This window comes from Myodes glareolus, chromosome 4 (assembly GCF_982192425.1).
Source record: "Myodes glareolus chromosome 4, mMyoGla1.1, whole genome shotgun sequence".
Classification (NCBI taxonomy): domain Eukaryota; kingdom Metazoa; phylum Chordata; class Mammalia; order Rodentia; family Cricetidae; genus Myodes; species Myodes glareolus.
This window is the reverse complement of record NC_142029.1, coordinates 84,373,253-84,390,617: the sequence shown is the minus strand read 5'-3', so window position 1 is coordinate 84,390,617 and position 17,365 is coordinate 84,373,253. Positions and strand designations below refer to the sequence as shown.

Genomic DNA, 17,365 nt, shown 5'->3' with positions numbered 1-17,365 from the left:
GTATGCAGTGAGCTAAGTTAGGCAGAGACTGCAGTGGGCAGGGCTGCTCCAGACACTGTCTTACTTTGCCGGGAACAGCTCTGTTTTAAGGAACAGGAGACTACTTTAAGGGGCCTGAGGGGATTCTGCTTAAACTGTGCATCCTATGTCCATTCTGTAGGTATCTCTCTACGTGGAAGCTGTGCCCTTCATTGTGGAGTATTATTGTTAAATGGCCACAGAACCTTTGGAATCTTTTTCTTAAGTTGAGAAGTGAGATATTTAAATAAAATTTTGGCTCTTTTCAAATATCACTTGCATTAAGCTCTGATAAGGAGTCAAGCGCCTTTCTCTTTTTTTACCTTCAATATGGTCTCTGTTTGACTCAAGGGAAGGCCACAGCTTCCGCAGCTGACCCAGCTACTTCTCTGCTGTAGGTAATTGTACAGTCCGGCCGCCACCCAACGGTGCTACAGAAACTCTGCCAGCTGCCCTTCCAGTATTTCAGTGACCCAAGGCTCATCAAAGTGCTGTTCCCTTCGCTTATCGCTGCAAGCTACAACAACCTTCAGAACAAGATCATCCTGGAGCAAGAAATGAGCTGCGTTTTACTGGCCACATTCATCCAGGTACTTTCTGCCTTATGCCTCGTTTCTCTTGTTTTACGGGCAAACTCATGAGACTAAAAAGTAAACACGAGGCAGCTTTAAGCTCGCCCTCCAAGCTCTTTTACATCTCTGTGTCTGTGCTTCAGGAAGTCGTTTCTAAAGCCTGAAGTCACACCACAGAAACCGGGTGGAGTGCTGCATGCTTCTGCCTGGAGCATTTCCACCAAACACTCATTTGCCATTGACAAAGTGGAAACTTGTACTTAGGGATCTGTTTAACAGGACACCAGGCTCCTTTAAGACTTTGACCATCATGTGTGTCTGTCTTTTAGTCTTGCTACAGAGGATAACTGCTGAAGAAATATAAAAAGTTAGGTTTATTTGAACATTTAAAAATAAATATGGTTTGCATGTGTGTACAAAGTTGGGAGGATAAAACCTGTTTGATTGCTTTTTTTTTTTTCCAATCTAAAAGTTTGAAGTACTACCTTATATTTGCCTGATCCAGCTAAATTCTGTAGGACTGAAATCAGACCCTAGTGCTATGGAAAGTACTAACGTGTGTAAATTAGCTCACAGAGCCGGCAAGAGTAAAGTCAAGGTGACGGTTCCAAACCGATTTTTCATATCTTTGTAGATGATTATTTTATAAAATATCCCAGTTTTTTTTCAAATGTTCCGCTCTAAAATCGCTCCTGCTCCACATGATATTTCCTGTTCTTCCTAACGTGAAACAGAAAGCAGAGTTGTGTGTGTGTTATCCCTGTGCTGGCTAATGTTCAGATATCTCTGTCAGAGTGTGAGTCTGTGCAGCTGCCCGGGAGCCACGGAGGACAGCTGAAGACTTCCCGGCTTGGCCTCCCTCCTTATCGCGGTCAGGCAGCGCTCCCTGTCTCTCTCCCGGAGTGATCAGTCAGTAAGCACAGCTAGGTCAAGAAGACTTAGAAATATTTTCTTTTCAGCTTAGTTGTTACATTTGAGTCTGGGTCCTATTTTCTGCATGATTTCAAACTGGCTCATGATTAAATTAAAATATTAATAGAATCCTGTACTGTAAAGCCATCATTGCAGCACAGAGCTCTTCCTCTGCTCTTAGAACCTTAAGATGAGAGAAGCCAGCTCTGTCGTGAAGTAGAAATGCACTTTCGGGTGTTTTCAGACAGTGATCTTTTCCACTGGAATCAATCCGAGGGGGATTTCTGAGTGTGCACGCTATGCTGGGCTCTGCTCTAGACCCTGGAGTTGTATCATGAATAAGACAGATAAAACCCACCTTCAAGACCATTCCTAAACAACAGAAGGATCAAGTAGCATAGGAGGTAGGAAGTGAGCCCTGGCCTGGGAAGGAAGGGAAGCCTTTTCTAGCTTAAGCCGAGAGGCCTCAGCCGAGACAAGTTTCCATGTGTGCCACATTAGTTTCTTTAAAACTACAAGTGACAGCACTCAGGTGGTTGAAGCAGGAAGATGACAGTGTGAGGCCAACCTGAGCTACACAGTGAGTAAGACTGTCTTAAAAAACAAAAATATGGATGAGATCCAAAACTATAGTAAAAGGTGGGAGATATCAATTACTATTCCAAAAAGACCATATTTAATACAGTTTTGCCAAATGGTACAGAAATTACTTCTTTCTTAATTTGTGGTAGCATTATTAGACTAGACTAGTGAAGTTAAATCATTTTTTTCTATAAATAATTGTGCTCAAAAAATGAATTATTTTGAATCAACTTACAAATGTACCATGGTTCCATATATATATATAATCACTAGAAAGTAATGTTAAGATTATATTATGGTCTTATTATATACTCTATTTTTTTTTCAGTTTCCACCTAAAAGTAAAATGATCAAACTTTTAAAATTTAGATACAGACTACTTTTGTTTTGGATTGATTTGCTTTTTGTTTATTTTTTATTTGTTTTGTTGCTTGCTTGCTTGCTTTTGAGGTTTCTCTGTGTAACATCCCTGGCTGTCCTGGATTATAAGGACTCTTATATTCATAGTTTTTTTTTAATTCTTGCCAGGCATAATGGCATATACCTATAACGCAAGCACTCAAGAGCCTGAATGAAACATGAGGGTCACTCATGTGGGTCGAGCCTGAACTCCAACTCCCTACTACACCCACCCCCTCAAAAAAAACCTTTTAAAAGTCTTGTTAGCTTAAAATGGACATTTGGCTTAGGTTTCAGGTGGGGGTATACAGTTGTGATCTGTAGGCAGCACTATGACCCTGGGCAATGCTCACATAGAAGACTTAGTTCAGCTTTCAAGAATGTGGCCGCACAGCCTCGTCCTCTGCCGTTGTGTCTGTGCCCCAGATAATTCGTGTGGCTGTGACACCAGCTTAGAGGGACCTTGCAGTTCCCTTCAGAGCGTTGGTCTCAACCCAGTTCTCTCTTCTCATACAGGACTTTGCACAGACTCCAAGTCACGTGGATAACCAGTCTTCTTATCCCAAAGGTAGGTCCCTCTAAAACTAAGTTCCATGTGTGAGTTAGCTAAGTGAATGGGCTTGCATTCCCTTTTCCAGGTAGAGAATTTCTGTGTTGTCTAAAGTATGTGATGTTCAGACACCAAATACTTGAAGAGTAAGAGATCTATTATATCACCAGAACCTACAGAGAAGCCTCTGGAAATAAAGAAAAGCACAAACCACCTCTATGTCCTTTGCTGGTACAAGGTCTACTGAATGCTGACTAATAACAGGGAAGGCAGTCATACAGCATTACTACCAGCCCAGACATGTCACTCAAATGCGTCAGTTCCTAACATGGGCTCCCTGTCCATGTTCAAAATAAAGGTGTCCATGACAGTAGCTAGACCCCTAAATTCAAGCACTTGACCTCTTTTAATTGAAAATAATATTACATTGAGAAAAATTAGCATCCAGTTAGCAGAGTTCTAGAAGTAAAGGTTTTGTTCTCATGATCAGGGCTAGAGCCGGATGGTTGTCAGCTTTATGTTTGCATTTTTAAATATCCTGCCACCCAGGCTATAATGGAGAAGGAAAGTTTGGTCAAATGCTGTTGTGGCAGGATCTCTGGTTAATGAGTCCCAAGCTAGACTTTCTCCAAGTCCTCCATTAGTTTGATAGTATTAAATGTTCCTTAGAGCTGGACATGGTGGCACATGCTTGTAATCCCAGTCCTGGGAGGTGGAGACAAGAGTAATCCTTTCAAAGTCACCCTTGGCCAACCTGGGTTACACGCAAACCTATCTCAAAAAAATAAAATGAAATAAAATATATAATAGTAATTGTTCAGAGGCCCACTCCTACCCAGTAGGATCCTCTGGGGCACCCACCAAGAAACCCTTACTTGGAGACAATTTGGCTCTGTCATTTAAAAAAAAAAAAAAACCACAGTAAGCAGGTAATGCAAGGTACCCAGAAGAAAAAATAACAAAACTGTTACAATATCATGAAAAAATGTGAGGCTTTATTGACTCGGGCACTCAGAAAAGTACACAGACAGCCGTGCGGCTTCCCAGACATTCAAGCTGACATCACAGTTAGCACCGCTGTCTTTGTCCGTGTGCAGGTTCAGTTCTGCCCTCACCCAGCCACCAGCTCTTTCTGTTTTTCTCTTTCTTTTTTTAAGCTATTAGGACATTTGAAGGAAATCAGTACAATTGTTTAATTTTTTGATCATATGAAAATACTTTTCCAAATATTCTAATGTATTTATTTTTAATTGAGCCACAATATTTTTTGCTGATATAACTATGCAGACTGTCTTAATTCTTTTTTTTTCTTCCCTAAAAAAAGATGAGTCACTATTTAAGAGTCTGGGAAGAAAAGTCCGAGAATGAGAAACCGCCTCCTTTTGCTTGGCTGAACAAAGCCTGTGGAGTGGCAGCTCCTTCCTTTGGGAGTGGGGGCCCTCTCTTTGCCGTTCCTGCTGCATCTGCTCCCAGCACTGTCCGTGACAGTTCATATGCTTACCTGAAGAGAGATGGAACGAGAGCTAAGAGATATCTGTAGTTACGCTCACCTGCTGCCCTTGCCAAAGACCGGAGTTCAATTCCCAGCACCCATGTCAGGCAGTTCACAACCCCCTGTAACTCTAGCTACAAGGGATCCATTGCCTCTATCCTCTTAGGGTGCTTCCTGCACTCGCATATGCGAGTGTGCGCACACACACACACACACACACACACACAAATGTGTGATAGAATAATGATATAATATCTTCTGTGAATTACAAGCTAGCTAGGACTACACAATAAGACCTGACCAAAAATAATAAATTTTTTTTAAGGCAATGCTTTACCGAGTATCCAGCTTGCACTTTGGTCATGGGCCCCCTTTGTGCTTAGATTAAGTCCTCATAAAATATGTCCAGGCAGCCTCCTAAGTGTGCAAGTAGCTGTGTGTTCCTAGGTTCTCACCACTGAGGGGCAAGTTCAGCATTCCAACCTGCTGTCTCCTGACTACACCACGCTTTGGAGGGTCAGCAGAGCTGCTGATGGTTCCCTTTGCTCTACTAGATAGCTGCTGAATGCCAGATCGAGCAGTTCCAAAACTATGCCTAAATGTATGTTTTTAAGTATATTATTTCAGGAAAAGGAAGTCAACATTTAGACAGGTTTGTGAGTCAGTAAAAGAGCTGGTTCTTGTCTGCAGGGTATTGACTTCAGTCCCCAGCACAATAATAACAATAATAGTAATAGTGATGATAATGTCACCCTTCACATATAGTTGTACCTATTCAAAACTATATATACATAGCTGCAACCCTGTTACCTCTTTTAATAAATATTTCATAATAGTATAATATATAGATAATAATCATAAATATATAGGTTAATGTCTGAATGTGTTAGAAGCACAAACTGAATTGTGGCTAAAATACATTCATAACGTCTATACAATAGTAGATTGACATAAAGATGAAGCAAACACCTTGTTTACAGAAAATGTAGCAAAATTGACTGGAAATACATTGGCTCCATTTGTGCACTGGCATCAGAATCAGCTGATTTCTAAGCCTTCAGAAGTCAACTCTAAGTCTCTCTTCTGTCTCCCTCAGGAAAACTCGGGAACCTCGGGGACTACCTGGAGCTGGCTAACAGATTTCCTCAGCAGGCCTGGGAAGAAGCCCGGCAATTTTTCTTGAAAAAAGAGAAAAAATAAATGTTTTTTAGCTTATTGTATATTTGAACCTTTGTTAGTGTTGTGCATTGTTCCTTAGGGCTTCCCGGTGTGTTTACACTCTCCTCTGCGGATGTGCTCTTCTGTGCACTGTTTATATAGACTGCACACATTGGACTGTTCTTCCTAATTTTGTAAATTGAGTTTGTTTCATTTATGCACAATATTTTGGCGTTTGTTTACTTCCATACTGTATAATTTGCATTTGTAATATGGGTAAAATTAGACTTAAAATTAGCAAATATTGTGATGTAGTAACACAGTTTTCAATGTTGACTTTTCACGTTAAAGCTGCACAAATCTGAGAAAGTGTTAAGACATTTAACCTGCTCTAAGTTTTTCTTCTAAAGCTTGGAGTTGAGACCTGTGTAACTAACACTTTCCATAAGTAAGCCTTGGGACTGTTTGAAATTAGAATACCCAGTCACTGGTCGGGAACTTCCCTGGGAGAAAGCACTGTGAACTATTAGCTTTGCTAACCTAAATTTAGTGTTCAAAATAATAATAAAAAAAATTTAATGTGGGAGCATCAAGTATTTTCTTAAATAATTTATTTGAAACAATACAAAAGTAAAAGAAACAGTGAGGGTGGCCTTGTCTCTGAGTATAAGGCAGTCATGGGCACACAGCTAGCTCTGTCTGGGCCAGGCAGGGGGACAGGGTGGGGCTTGAGGGTCTCCTCCTTAAGTGGTCCTGTGCTGAGCCTGAGTGGCATTGCTAATTAATAATTACCAAGAAAGACCTGGCACAGGAAGCTGAACACAAGAAATCTTACCTTTCTGCAAACAAACAAACAAAAAATACTTACCTAATATTCCAGGCACTTCTTTTTGAAACCTCACGGCGCTGCAGTTATGTGTGTTCAATTTTTTACTGTTTTACAAATTGAAAGAAAATAAAGAGGTGGGATGTCAACCTTGTGGAGCATCTCTGTGGGCGCTCCTGTCTGGAAGACTCAACACACCCCATCTCCCGAGAGGAAGGGCAGCGGGAGCCGGTGGAGGGCGTCCCCTCAGCAGTGGGGAATCAAGTTTATAAGGTTCCCTGCAAGACGCTTCGCGATGGAATATACCTCTTATCTGGTCGGAAATTTGCCAGAAAGCCGTAAATAATCGAGACAGCCGTGATTAACCTCCCAAAGCTCTACCAGAATTCGCAATTAAACTTGTAATCGAATGGTCCCGCTGCCCCTCTGTGTGAAGCGTCCGATAAAGTCGCAGTGCCAGCGGCTTCCTTCTGGGGCCAGGGCGCCGCTGGCCCGGAGTCTAGAGAGTCTAGAATTCGAACCCGACTTGGAAAAGGTGCTCAGAGCCCAGGAGCAGCGACATTTACAACCAAATTATGTACCTGGGGTGACAAAATTTCTCCCAATCACTGCAGAATCAGCCCTTCTGAAAGCCCAAGGGCACGTCAGAGCTTCAGACCTGCCGGGTCCTCAGACACAGCTGCCCTCATCCCCGCCCTGCCAGACTCTGGCCGGCTGGCATTGTGACCTTGAATCTGGAGGCCTCAGTGGGTCCTAGGTCAAGCCCTGGCCTTAACCTTAACTTCTATGTTCCTCAGAATCTTGCAGCTGTGAAAAACACCTGCATCTTTCCTGGTGGATGTCAGAAAGGGCATTGTCCTCTAGGTCCCCAATCTTCCCCCACACACACACACACCTCTCAACATACACACACACACACACACACACACACACACGCGCGCGCGCGCGCACACACACACACACTTCAGCACCAGCGTCCCGGCTCAGCCTCTGTAGACACACACCTCATTTACATATCCAGCTTCCCAGCTAGCAAACTCTTACTCACCCCACCCCCAAATGCTGACCTTCTTGACCAGAGGAGGGTCCTGTGGTCAAAGGCTGGACCCACCTAGCATTCCTGTTCGACCGGGATTGCTGCTAATGGCACAAAGGAGCCGGGACCTGGAGTTGCCCAGCCCCACATCTGGATCTGAGTGGAGAACTTCCTCGCGCCCTTTCTTGTCCCATCGCTGCTCTCAACCTAGCTCTGTTTATCTGCATTTTCTATGCACAGTCTCCTTCAACAAGGTGCTAGCCTGTAATTGGTCACACAATCCTCATTATAGCACTGAATCTCCGCATTTTAAAGAAAGTTTACTTTTACGCCAATCAGGCCCACGGTTAAAAGCCTCTAATCTTCCCAGCATCAGCTTAATAAACTGAATTTCCTGCTTTTATCGCAGCTCCGTTGGGGACTTACTTCTCTGCAAATACTTTTAGCCGTCCGTTGTTTTCTCCCTCCAGCAGGCTTCTATTCGGCCTTTTGGTGAGCACAAGTAACGTCTACCTTGGCAGAGAAAGCCTACCTCTAGGCAAAAGTGGCAGAGTCTCACGTTTTTGAAGGGCAGAGTTAGAACAATGTGTCATTTAAACCCACTTTTCCCAGCTCTGGCAGGCTGGAGCTTTAACGTACTCCATAGTCAAAAGAGAAAGGCTGATGTCTGTCCCACAGTCATTCAGTATTGAGATTCCTTGGGAATACTGCCACAAGGATTCTGAATTTCCCAGAATTGTGTGGCCTTACAAAATTGTGTAGCCAAAAATTTGTCTGTCTCTAGGATGTTTTTCCTGCCACCATTTCACAGAGCTCAGCAAATAATTAGTTAAATCTTCTGAGAAAAATCTTATTCTAAAGTGAATCACTTTAAATAAGTCCCTTTTTTCATCCATAGTCTCTTCCCTTGAACAAAGGTTTTACTACTCTAATAAACGTTAACAAAAGGTACAAAAGTTGTAATTGTCACAGGTAATTTAATTTATCAGGAAATCCCTACTTCATTACAGAAGATGTTTAAAGATGACCTGGGAACCAGTAAAATTGATATTTATTCATGTAACAACTGTAGATCTGATGCCTTGCCAAGGACATTGCAAGTTTTTCCCCTGGAAACTTGAGAGCACCACACGCTCCTCTGGGTAATGGGAGAACACGTTTATGATGTCTCATACAACTTACTGCACAGTGACCACTGTTACCTGGGTAATTTCCCACGGTAGAAAAGGCACGCACCAGTGTTGAAGTCAAATGTTTGCTTGTTTAAGCTTTGAACGATGAGGGGAAATATCATAGTAACTAGGTATGTAGATGTTTGTAAAATACTGCATGCACCCAGTCAAGCAAAAATTTAGCACTTATAATGAAATTCCCTAAGGACCCGTTCCTTTTTAATAAAAAAGTAAAAGCCCAATATTCTGATAGTCAAAAGTTAACAAAAGTAAGATTTAGCGAAGTTTCGTTTCCTGTCCAATAGCCAGTCAGATTCAAAAAGGAGGAATCTGTATTTCGCTTAGGAGGGAATGGTCTAAGTTAAGGGAATGACGCCTCAAAGAACCAGCCTTGAGAGGTAAAGCTGGCCCTGATTAACTCTCTCTCTCTCTCTCTCTCTCTCTCTCTCTCTCTCTCTCTCTCTCTCTCTGTGTGTGTGTGTGTGTGTGTGTGTGTGTGTGTGTGTGTATCTTATCTCTACATTTGCAGACCATTTCCTAAATCTCCAAGAAAGGGAATGCCCCGCCCCTTTTCTAAGTGCTAGCATCACCTTGACTTTCAGGAAGTGAACTATAAATGTAGTTAAATTTTCCCACCTCTTCTCCTTTTCTTTAATTGCCAGGAAACCTTCCACCCTTAATTGATGCTATGGGATGGATGGGTGTGAAACTTCTGGATGGATGCTATGGGATGGATGGGTGTGAAACCCAAGCGGCTGCTTCTAACACAGCTGGGGGGGAGGGGGGGGGGTCCTACTCCTCTATCCCGAACTGCAGCTGCCTTTTGGGAACATTTGTACCCAATCCCTACCTATACGCTAGGATGGTATTTATCCCCTACCCCGAAAGTGCTTTGCACGCCTTCAAAAAAAACGAAACCTGGACATAGAGGGACGCCCTGTGGGGCATCTAACTGCGGGAACTAGAAAAGTGAAATGTCAGATTGTTGCAGGATTGGTGGGTTGGCTGATAGACGGCAGCTTTCCGAATCAGCCAAGGGAGGACAGGAGGCTGGCTTTGGGAAAGAACTGTCCTAGACTGCCAAAGGGTTAAATATTTGTAGAGGGTAAAACCTGAGCCTGCCGGGATTTTTTTTTTCCTTCTGCTTGCCTGGGGCGGCCTGCTGGAGATTCAGTATCTCTTGGTTATTTCCTGCGATCGCTAAAGCCAGTTTTCAAGAAAACAAGTCGCAGGGGTTTGAAATGTCACACCAAGTGACCTGGGCACGACATATCCAGGGGCCATCCCCCGCCCCCTCCATTTCGGGCCTGGAAAGAAAATAAACCAAGGACACGCCAGACTGGTTCTGGGTGGACTTATTTTTCTCCTGCGCCGCGATCCTAGCGGGGGCTTGTTGTGGCTCCTTCAGTGTATCGCTTGCAGGTGATGCCAAACGTAGATAAGGAGCCGCCCCGGCCTTCTCCTCTGTCTAGACAGGGGAATTAATAAATGCAGCGAGATTGATCACGTCGCGCATCCACTCTGGGGACAGCTCGTCAGTCGCAGAGCCCAGGGACGCAAGGTGGGCTTCGCGCCCCAAACCCATCACCCCACAACTGGACACCAGTCTCCAGGCGCCCACGCCTCTGGCGCTGAGCATTGCAGATTTCGGAAACGCCTCAAGGCTCGCACTGCACCCGAACCGCCCCGCCCCGCCGGCACCCAATAAGTGTCGGGCCCGCCCTGTAGGTGCCCAATCCCCGTCGGGCACGCCCGTCGGCGTCCAATCAGCGTCTGGCCCGCCCGTCGGGCACCGACTGCACCGGAGCACGAGGGTGGGTGGAGCGGGTGAAGCTGAAACTTCCCTTGAGGCCCACTTTCGAAGTGGCGTTAGTCTGGCTCCCCGGGCGCCGACAGCACACAGGAGCGGCATGGCATCGGGTTGTTTTTTTTATTAAGATCAAAATATTCATCCCACTATTCGCCTCACAATAAATAACAATAACTTACGTTTGTTCGGCAAAGGCTCTCACTGTCCTCCGTCGACCGATAATTTAAAACATTATTTTTAAAGACAGTCTGGGTTCTACTTTGTCCGGCAGTCATGCGCTTTGGGGGTTGTGTCAGTTCCTTGGGGTTGTCCCGTCCTCCTCACCGCCAGGTGAAAAACCTCGGGTCGGTCAGCGCAGGTGCGTCCGGATGGAGGGCAGGTCCCTGTAGGGCCCCACGCGGAGGTGGGTTCCTGGGCGAGTGCGGCACGGAGAGGCAGAGTGGCAGCTCCCCACGCAGCGCAGGAGAGCCGAGGGCGGAGCTAACCCAGAAAGTCCCAAATTCTATTTCGAGAAAAACAAAAAGTCCTGGGAGAAGCAGTCTCCAGTCCCGGCTGGGCAGGCTGCGTCCAGCACTTCTGGTTGTCCTGTGTGTCGTCGTCTGCCTCTGCCCCCTCGCTTTAAATAACAACAATAATTACAAGAGCCAGAGAGTTTTCGGAGCTGGAATGGCCTGAGCATGGGTGAGTCTCATGCAGGGAGCATGCGAGGTCCGCGGGCTGGCAGCTAGGGGTCCCTGCTCACGTCTCCACGGGACTCGGCACCATACTGTTGGGGGTGTCCGGGAGCTGTGAGGACAGAGAGGTCACGTCGCTGCCGGAGGAGTTGCCTAGGGAGCCAGACTCTGAGAAGGAGACCTGGGAGGGCAGAGACACCAGGGTAGAACAGGTAGCACAAGCCCGAGCCGGTGATTCTGGGTCACCTGCTCAGAGACCCTGCGTGTTCCCTGCAGACAAGTCGCCAGCTGAGTAAATCCTGAGGAGAGGGATGCCAGGTTCCCCCAGTGACACCTGGGGATTCCGGCGGGTGAGTGAGAGACATTAAAACCAGGTTTAATGTCAGCAGTGAGGTTGTAGGCCCAACAGCCTTTCCCCATTGCCAGTTCTGTCCCGAACCCCTTGTCCCAACGCAAAGTCCCCTCCACTCCACTCCCACTGGGCAGTTAGCACAGGGCCTCACCAGCTGTTGAAAAGCGGGTTGGTCCAGGTCACTCTGGAGCGCGAACTCGCTGAGCGCTTTCCAAGGTGGCTGGTAAGTCTGCACCTCCACTGCGCTGCCCTGCACCGCGTTCTCATGGCGGATGGGGCTGCCCGCAACCAGGGGCGTCCCAGTCAGTCCCTGGAGGCTCTAAGAGGCAAGCGGACGGCACAAGGCATTAGAGTTAGGTCTTGACTTTTGTTCCACTTTCGAGCATGGAGCCCCAGGTTCTGGAGACCGACTTCGAGATTGCAATGGTGTGAGGAGGCACACTTGACTGCACACGACTTGACTCCACACCTCCGCAGTGGAGATACCCTAGGGCCCACAGATTCGCCACCCGCTTCACTACTATGATCCAAACACCAAGGCCAGGGAAACGGAAGCCTTTACGCCCTTTCCTAGCCAGGTATACAAAAGGGGGGGGGCGCCTCGGATCGAGTCTTGACAAAGAAAATTACACCTGGCAATCCCTGCCTAGGACTCTTTGTCTAGGACCCCTCGACTCTGGGCTTTCGCTGGCACAAGACACCACCACCAACCATCGCAACTGAACGCTAAGGTCAGCCTTCCGTTGTGGTGCCAGGCTACGTGGAGAGTCCAGTTCCGCCTAGGTCTCCCCAGAAAGAGGCCTCCGGAATGCCTCGGTGGCCACCGCCCGCCTCCCCGCTACCGCCAGCACCTCACCGCCTTGTCGCTGTGCTGCTGCTGCTGTAGCTGCTTCATGAGAATGGACTTTTTCTTGTCCTTGCAACGCTTGTTCTGGAACCACACGCGGATGACCCGTGGGCTCAGGCCGGTCATCTCCACTAGCTGCTCCTTCATGAGCGCGTCGGGCCGCGGGTTAGCGGCGTAGCACGTCCTCAGGGTGTGCAGTTGCTTCTCGTTGAGCACAGTCCGCACCCTGGTTGTCTTCTCTGCCTGCTTGTGCACGTGCGTGCGCAGCGAGGGCTGCCGTCCGGACCCGGTGTCTGCAGGGGCCGAGAGAGGCAGGAGGTCGGATGGGTCGCCAGCCATGCTCCCCAAGATTTCGTTTCCCTTTTATTTCGTTCATTTGGTTATTTTTCTTTTCTCTCTCCATCCGTTCGCCTTACCCAAAGGGAATATGCTTTTTGTTCTGTCCCTGGCTCCCAAGCCCGATTGCCTCTCAGCAATCTCCCGGAGTCCTGCAGGACTCCAGAGTTCTGCTCTAGGCCGCTACTAGCAGCCCCTAGGAAAACCCAACTGCGCCCAGCTGGATGAGCGAAGCCCTGTGTAAGAAGGTGGGGTTTTAGAGGAAGAGGTGGAAATCGCAGTGCGACTCCGGAGGGGAAAGGGAAAAGTTCCCGGGCTTGGGACCCAGCACAACTCCCTGACTGAGAAACTCTTCTGCTCCTAAAGGCCTGCTTCGGCCCGTCTCGCCGTTCGGAACACTCTGGAACACCGAAGAATCCGACTTGAGACAGCGAAGGCCTTCTGGGTACCGAATGGTTCCTTCCTGGCTGTCTGCCCTGGAGCTTCGGCCCGGAGATTCTCCCCTTCGCTTGGGTTCCCTCTGCCCAGTGGCTGGTGCCACTCACACCCACCTAGAACAGCTTTAAACCTACATTTTCACAACAAAAGGGGAGCCCCTGGGCGATCTCCAGAAGGGGTTCGTTAACACCAACTCCACTATGTCGTGTCCAACCTGGTCTATACGTCCACTGGATATTAGCTGCACTGTTTACACTGATGTCCCCTCTAGGCATTTCTAGGTCTGGGTAAACATTTACAAATAACCTACCCAGACCAATTTCCTCTTTCTACAGTGTGGAAACGGAGAAACAGAGAGGGGTGGAGCCCTGGGGCCACACAGCTTGGAGAGACGACGTCTACTAGGGTCTGAGCCTCAGACATCCTGGCTTTCTGGAGCTGGGGTCTCTGTCGCACCCTCTCCACCTGTTTCTGGCCAACACCCAGTCTGAGCAACTCCTAGTTAGGACGCCTATCATCCTAGCGAGGGTTTTGTTCAGGAAACTCCCTGAACCTTTATGCTAGCTGAACCTCAAAACAAGAACACAGGCCCCTCTTTTACAAGGCTGGCCTTCTCCCGTAGGCTCCGGGCCGGATACCATCTTTTCTTCCTGACGATAACCTGTTCTTTAAAGGAATTCTAAACACAACCCAGACAGGCTCCACTCTCCGGATCCTAGCATCGTGTTCTACACCGTCCGAACCACGAAGAACACAACTCCCAAAGCTCAGGCTCACACACTTCCAATTCCCCACCCCCGACACACACGGCCCGGGTTCCCAGGGCCAGGGCCTCTCACACCAGCTTCCCGCGGAAGCTCGGCGGCCCGCTACACACTCGCACATCTACGCGGGCCGGGAGAGCGGCTTACCTGGCAGATGCAGGCCGCGGGCGCCGGGGAGCGGGCCGGGGCTACGCGGGCTGCCGGCCGCAGCGCGCTCCAGCAGGAGGCCGTGGTCGGCTCGGCAGAGCAGCTCGTGCTCCCTCAGCGAGAACTCATCTCCCGGCAGCAGCTGACGGCTGCACACGGAGCAGCGGAAGCACTCGATGTGGTACACGCTGTCCCGCGCCCGCATCACCAGGTCGCTGCTGCTGAAGCCCACCTGGCACTGGGCGCACTTGATGCCGAACAGCCTGCGGGTCCGGGCGCGGCGGGCGTCAGCGCGGGGGGACCCGGGCCCGGGACGCGCAGCCGTGTCCCCCAGCCCACGGGGGCCGAACCCGAGGTCCCACCAGCTCACCTGACGTAGTCCCGCTTGCAGTAGGTTTTCCCGTCTCTCACGAAGCACGTGCACGTCTCATCCAGGTACTGGTTGCACTCGGCGCACTTGAGGCAGGCGGCGTGCCACTCGAGGTCGGGCGATACCCGAAGGATAAACTGGTCGTGGATCTGACTCCCGCAGCCCACGCACATGGCCGTCCCGGGCTTCTCTGGCGGGGAAGGGCGCAGGGCCCATGTCAGGACTGACGGCCGACCCTGGCCAGCCTTGGCCTCTGCATCCCCAGTCCAACCCTCTCTCGCTCTCCCTCTCTTACTCTTAGAAGTGCCACCACAAGGGAAAGGAAAGCTTTCGAAAGGTCCAGAAAATAGGAAACGAAAACAACACAATCTCCTGACATTTCCGTTATCACGGTCTTTGAACGGGCGCGTCGTATCGGTTCAGATACAGACAGAGCTAACGGGAGGCGGACGACAGCGCAGTGACACCGGGGAGCCCCGGACGCCTCCGCGTCCACACTGTCGGCCAAGCCCGGATTTCCGCCCGCTCACAACGACTCCCTCCAATCCCAACATCCACACCGCAGCTTTCAGCGCGGTCCCCGCTCAGCTTCTTCGACAGATTTTAATTTAAACACCGCGCAGATCAAGCTACTGAAATCCCTCTAGCTTCGAAAGACAAGCAAACAGAAAAGAAATCCATCTCCCTAAATCAAACCTAATCGTCCTAGCAGAAAAGAGAAAGAATTCACAGTCTGGGGTCAGTTCAGCCGGCTTGGGAAATAAAGTCTAATTATAAAATAAAACAACAGGATTCCAAAGGATAAACACTGCTACAGGCGAAATGCATTGGTTTTTTTCTTTATTCTCCCAAGTATTTTGTCAAATAGAAGCCACTTGTAGAATCCTCTAAACATTCTTCTGCATTGGAAATGTTGCATATTAAACACGCATACACACCCACACACACAGAAAGACTTACTCTTGGAATGATCCCCCATAGCACCCAGAAAAGGATAATGAAAAATAATATCCACCATGCAGAGAGAGATGTACGCAAAGCGTGCGGCCGGGGGCAGAAGGACCAGGGTCGCGCGCCCAGCCTCTGCTCTTTGCTAACTAACTCCTGCCCCGCGGAGTTGAAGGGGCGATTCCGCACCGGCCCGCACGCAGCATGACGTCAGCACGCACTCGCCCGGGCCGGAGCTGGAGGCGGGACCTGTAGCGTCGTCACCCAGCTCCCCCACAGCCGCGGGGAATGTGGGGGAGGTGATGGGGACCCGGAGGGTGGGCTTCGGTAGCGCCGGGAGATTGGCTGCGAGGAAGTGAGCCAGCTCTGATTGGCGGGGAGTGAACAATGGAGCACAGCCCCCCTCCTCCCTGAAACCTCCCAGGATCCGCTCTGCGGCCCCGCGTCCCGCAATCCCTGGGAAACTGCGTCTCCACCCAGCGGGCTCTGCCGCAGCGCCGCGCTTTCTGTGGACTTGCGGGGCGGTTGCCCCAGTCGCTGCCTAGCAGGGTGATGGACACCTGAGGATAGACGGGAGCCGTCGCTCCCTTAAAAGTGCTTTTCTTTTGTAATTTTTAAAATAGGAATTTCTCCTGGGGACGATAGGACTAAGGGAGAAAAGGGGATCCGTTGGGTCGCGACCATCGCTGGTCCTCCGGGCCACCTTCCTCCCCTGTGCGCCTGAGCCTTTGTTCGGCGGGGGTCCAAGTTAGAGAGAACTGGTAGGAATTGACTACCTGGGTTTGGATAAACTCTATTCGGACTTTCCCACCCGTGCCGCCCGTAGAAAACTCGATGTTGCAGGTGGGTAAAGCCGGAAGGACTCCAGAGGCTCTAGCCAAGGTCCTGCTTCCACCCTTGCGGCGGCTCTTTCTCCTCCCTCATCTTTTTCGTCTTTTTGGTTAAGTTAACGCCAACTCCCACCCCCTCCTTTCTCCACTCTGCTGCTTTGCTCCTTCTAAGAACACTGTTGAGATGTGTTACACTTCCAGAATAAACGATTTTCACGAACTCTAATTGTGGATTTCACAAAACCGATTACAACGCAAATAATCAGAAACAAATGTGGGGCGAGGAGTAATTTGCTATCTTCCCGATGGCTTTTTAATCCTTAGAAAATTTGCAACTTCTAAAAAGTCAGGGCTTTTTTTTCCTTCACAAAATTCGCCTTGAGTTTTGTTTGAAAGGGTTGAAAGACAAATCGGTGAGGTATAAACAGCGTTTATCCTTAGATGGTCTCTAAGTTCCCCACCCCCATTTTAAAAGGACACCAAGAACTTGATGCCTCTCTAGGTGGAGTGCGGGTGGGCTCCTGGGATAATGTCTCCACCCAATCCTATATCCCGACTCGGTTGTCTGCAGGCCTCTCCGCCTGAGAGCGAATTCGGGCGCGGCAGCCCAACTGCTAATAGCCAGAGGCTGTTGGGCTGGGAAAAGGATGCAGCCAAGAGCTCGGAGAGAAACTGTAGAAAGTCGGGGCTAGGTAGACCCTGGATGCACAAAACCCGCTCCTCCGAGGTGCTACAGTGCAGGAAGCCGCCCTCTGGCTCGTCGCTCTACAGCCCAGTTTCTGCGGCTTTTGACCCCCACCTCCACCCTCGGAGCTCCAGGGCTCTCACTGGACCTGCCACTGCCTACAGACCCCTGACAACAGACTGATTCCTTCCTGTCTCTCCCACTAGAGCCCCAGCCACTCTCAGTCTCTGTGAGCTGTGTCAAGGGCTGGAGCCCTGCTAAGTTTGCTAGTAAACCCAAACCACCACGAGGAAAGTAAGGAGCCTTGAATCTTTGCCCTGGCCCCTGAACTGAACTCTGAGTGACTTCCGGTGTTTCATTCTCATTCCCTCGCTTTTCCTCATCTGTAAAATGGGATGTACTTAGACCAGCTATCTTTGCTTTGTAAAAATTAAACTAGTTTCAGGG

At 48.9% G+C, this 17,365-nt stretch overlaps 2 protein-coding genes across 5 annotated transcripts in view; one reads left to right on the top strand and one right to left on the bottom strand.

The window, feature by feature from the left end:
* Nucleotides 1-6,276, top strand: part of Scaper (S-phase cyclin A associated protein in the ER) — a 354,060-nt gene extending 347,784 nt beyond the window's left edge. For 3 of the 4 annotated variants that reach the window (XM_085688786.2, XM_085688784.2, XM_085688782.2), the window contains 3 exons: nucleotides 417-608; nucleotides 3,000-3,051; nucleotides 5,622-6,276. In XM_085688786.2, the coding sequence (XP_085544912.2) occupies nucleotides 417-608; nucleotides 3,000-3,051; nucleotides 5,622-5,725 (348 nt within the window). In that variant the 3' untranslated portion in view covers nucleotides 5,726-6,276. Of the gene's footprint in view, nucleotides 1-369; nucleotides 609-2,999; nucleotides 3,052-5,621 lie in introns of those variants that run through there. The other variant, XM_085688787.2, reaches the window with a different exon arrangement.
* A 4,357-nt stretch (nucleotides 6,277-10,633) lies between these two features.
* Nucleotides 10,634-15,566, bottom strand: Isl2 (ISL LIM homeobox 2). Its single transcript, XM_085679365.2, has 6 exons — nucleotides 15,416-15,566; nucleotides 14,456-14,645; nucleotides 14,086-14,348; nucleotides 12,410-12,693; nucleotides 11,705-11,872; nucleotides 10,634-11,382 (listed from the first exon to the last, which is right to left on the bottom strand). The coding sequence occupies exons 1-6, from the start codon at nucleotides 15,471-15,473 to the stop codon at nucleotides 11,266-11,268; spliced, it is 1,080 nt and encodes a 359-aa protein (XP_085535491.1). The 5' UTR covers nucleotides 15,474-15,566; the 3' UTR covers nucleotides 10,634-11,265.
* Nucleotides 15,567-17,365: the final 1,799 nt, after the last annotated feature.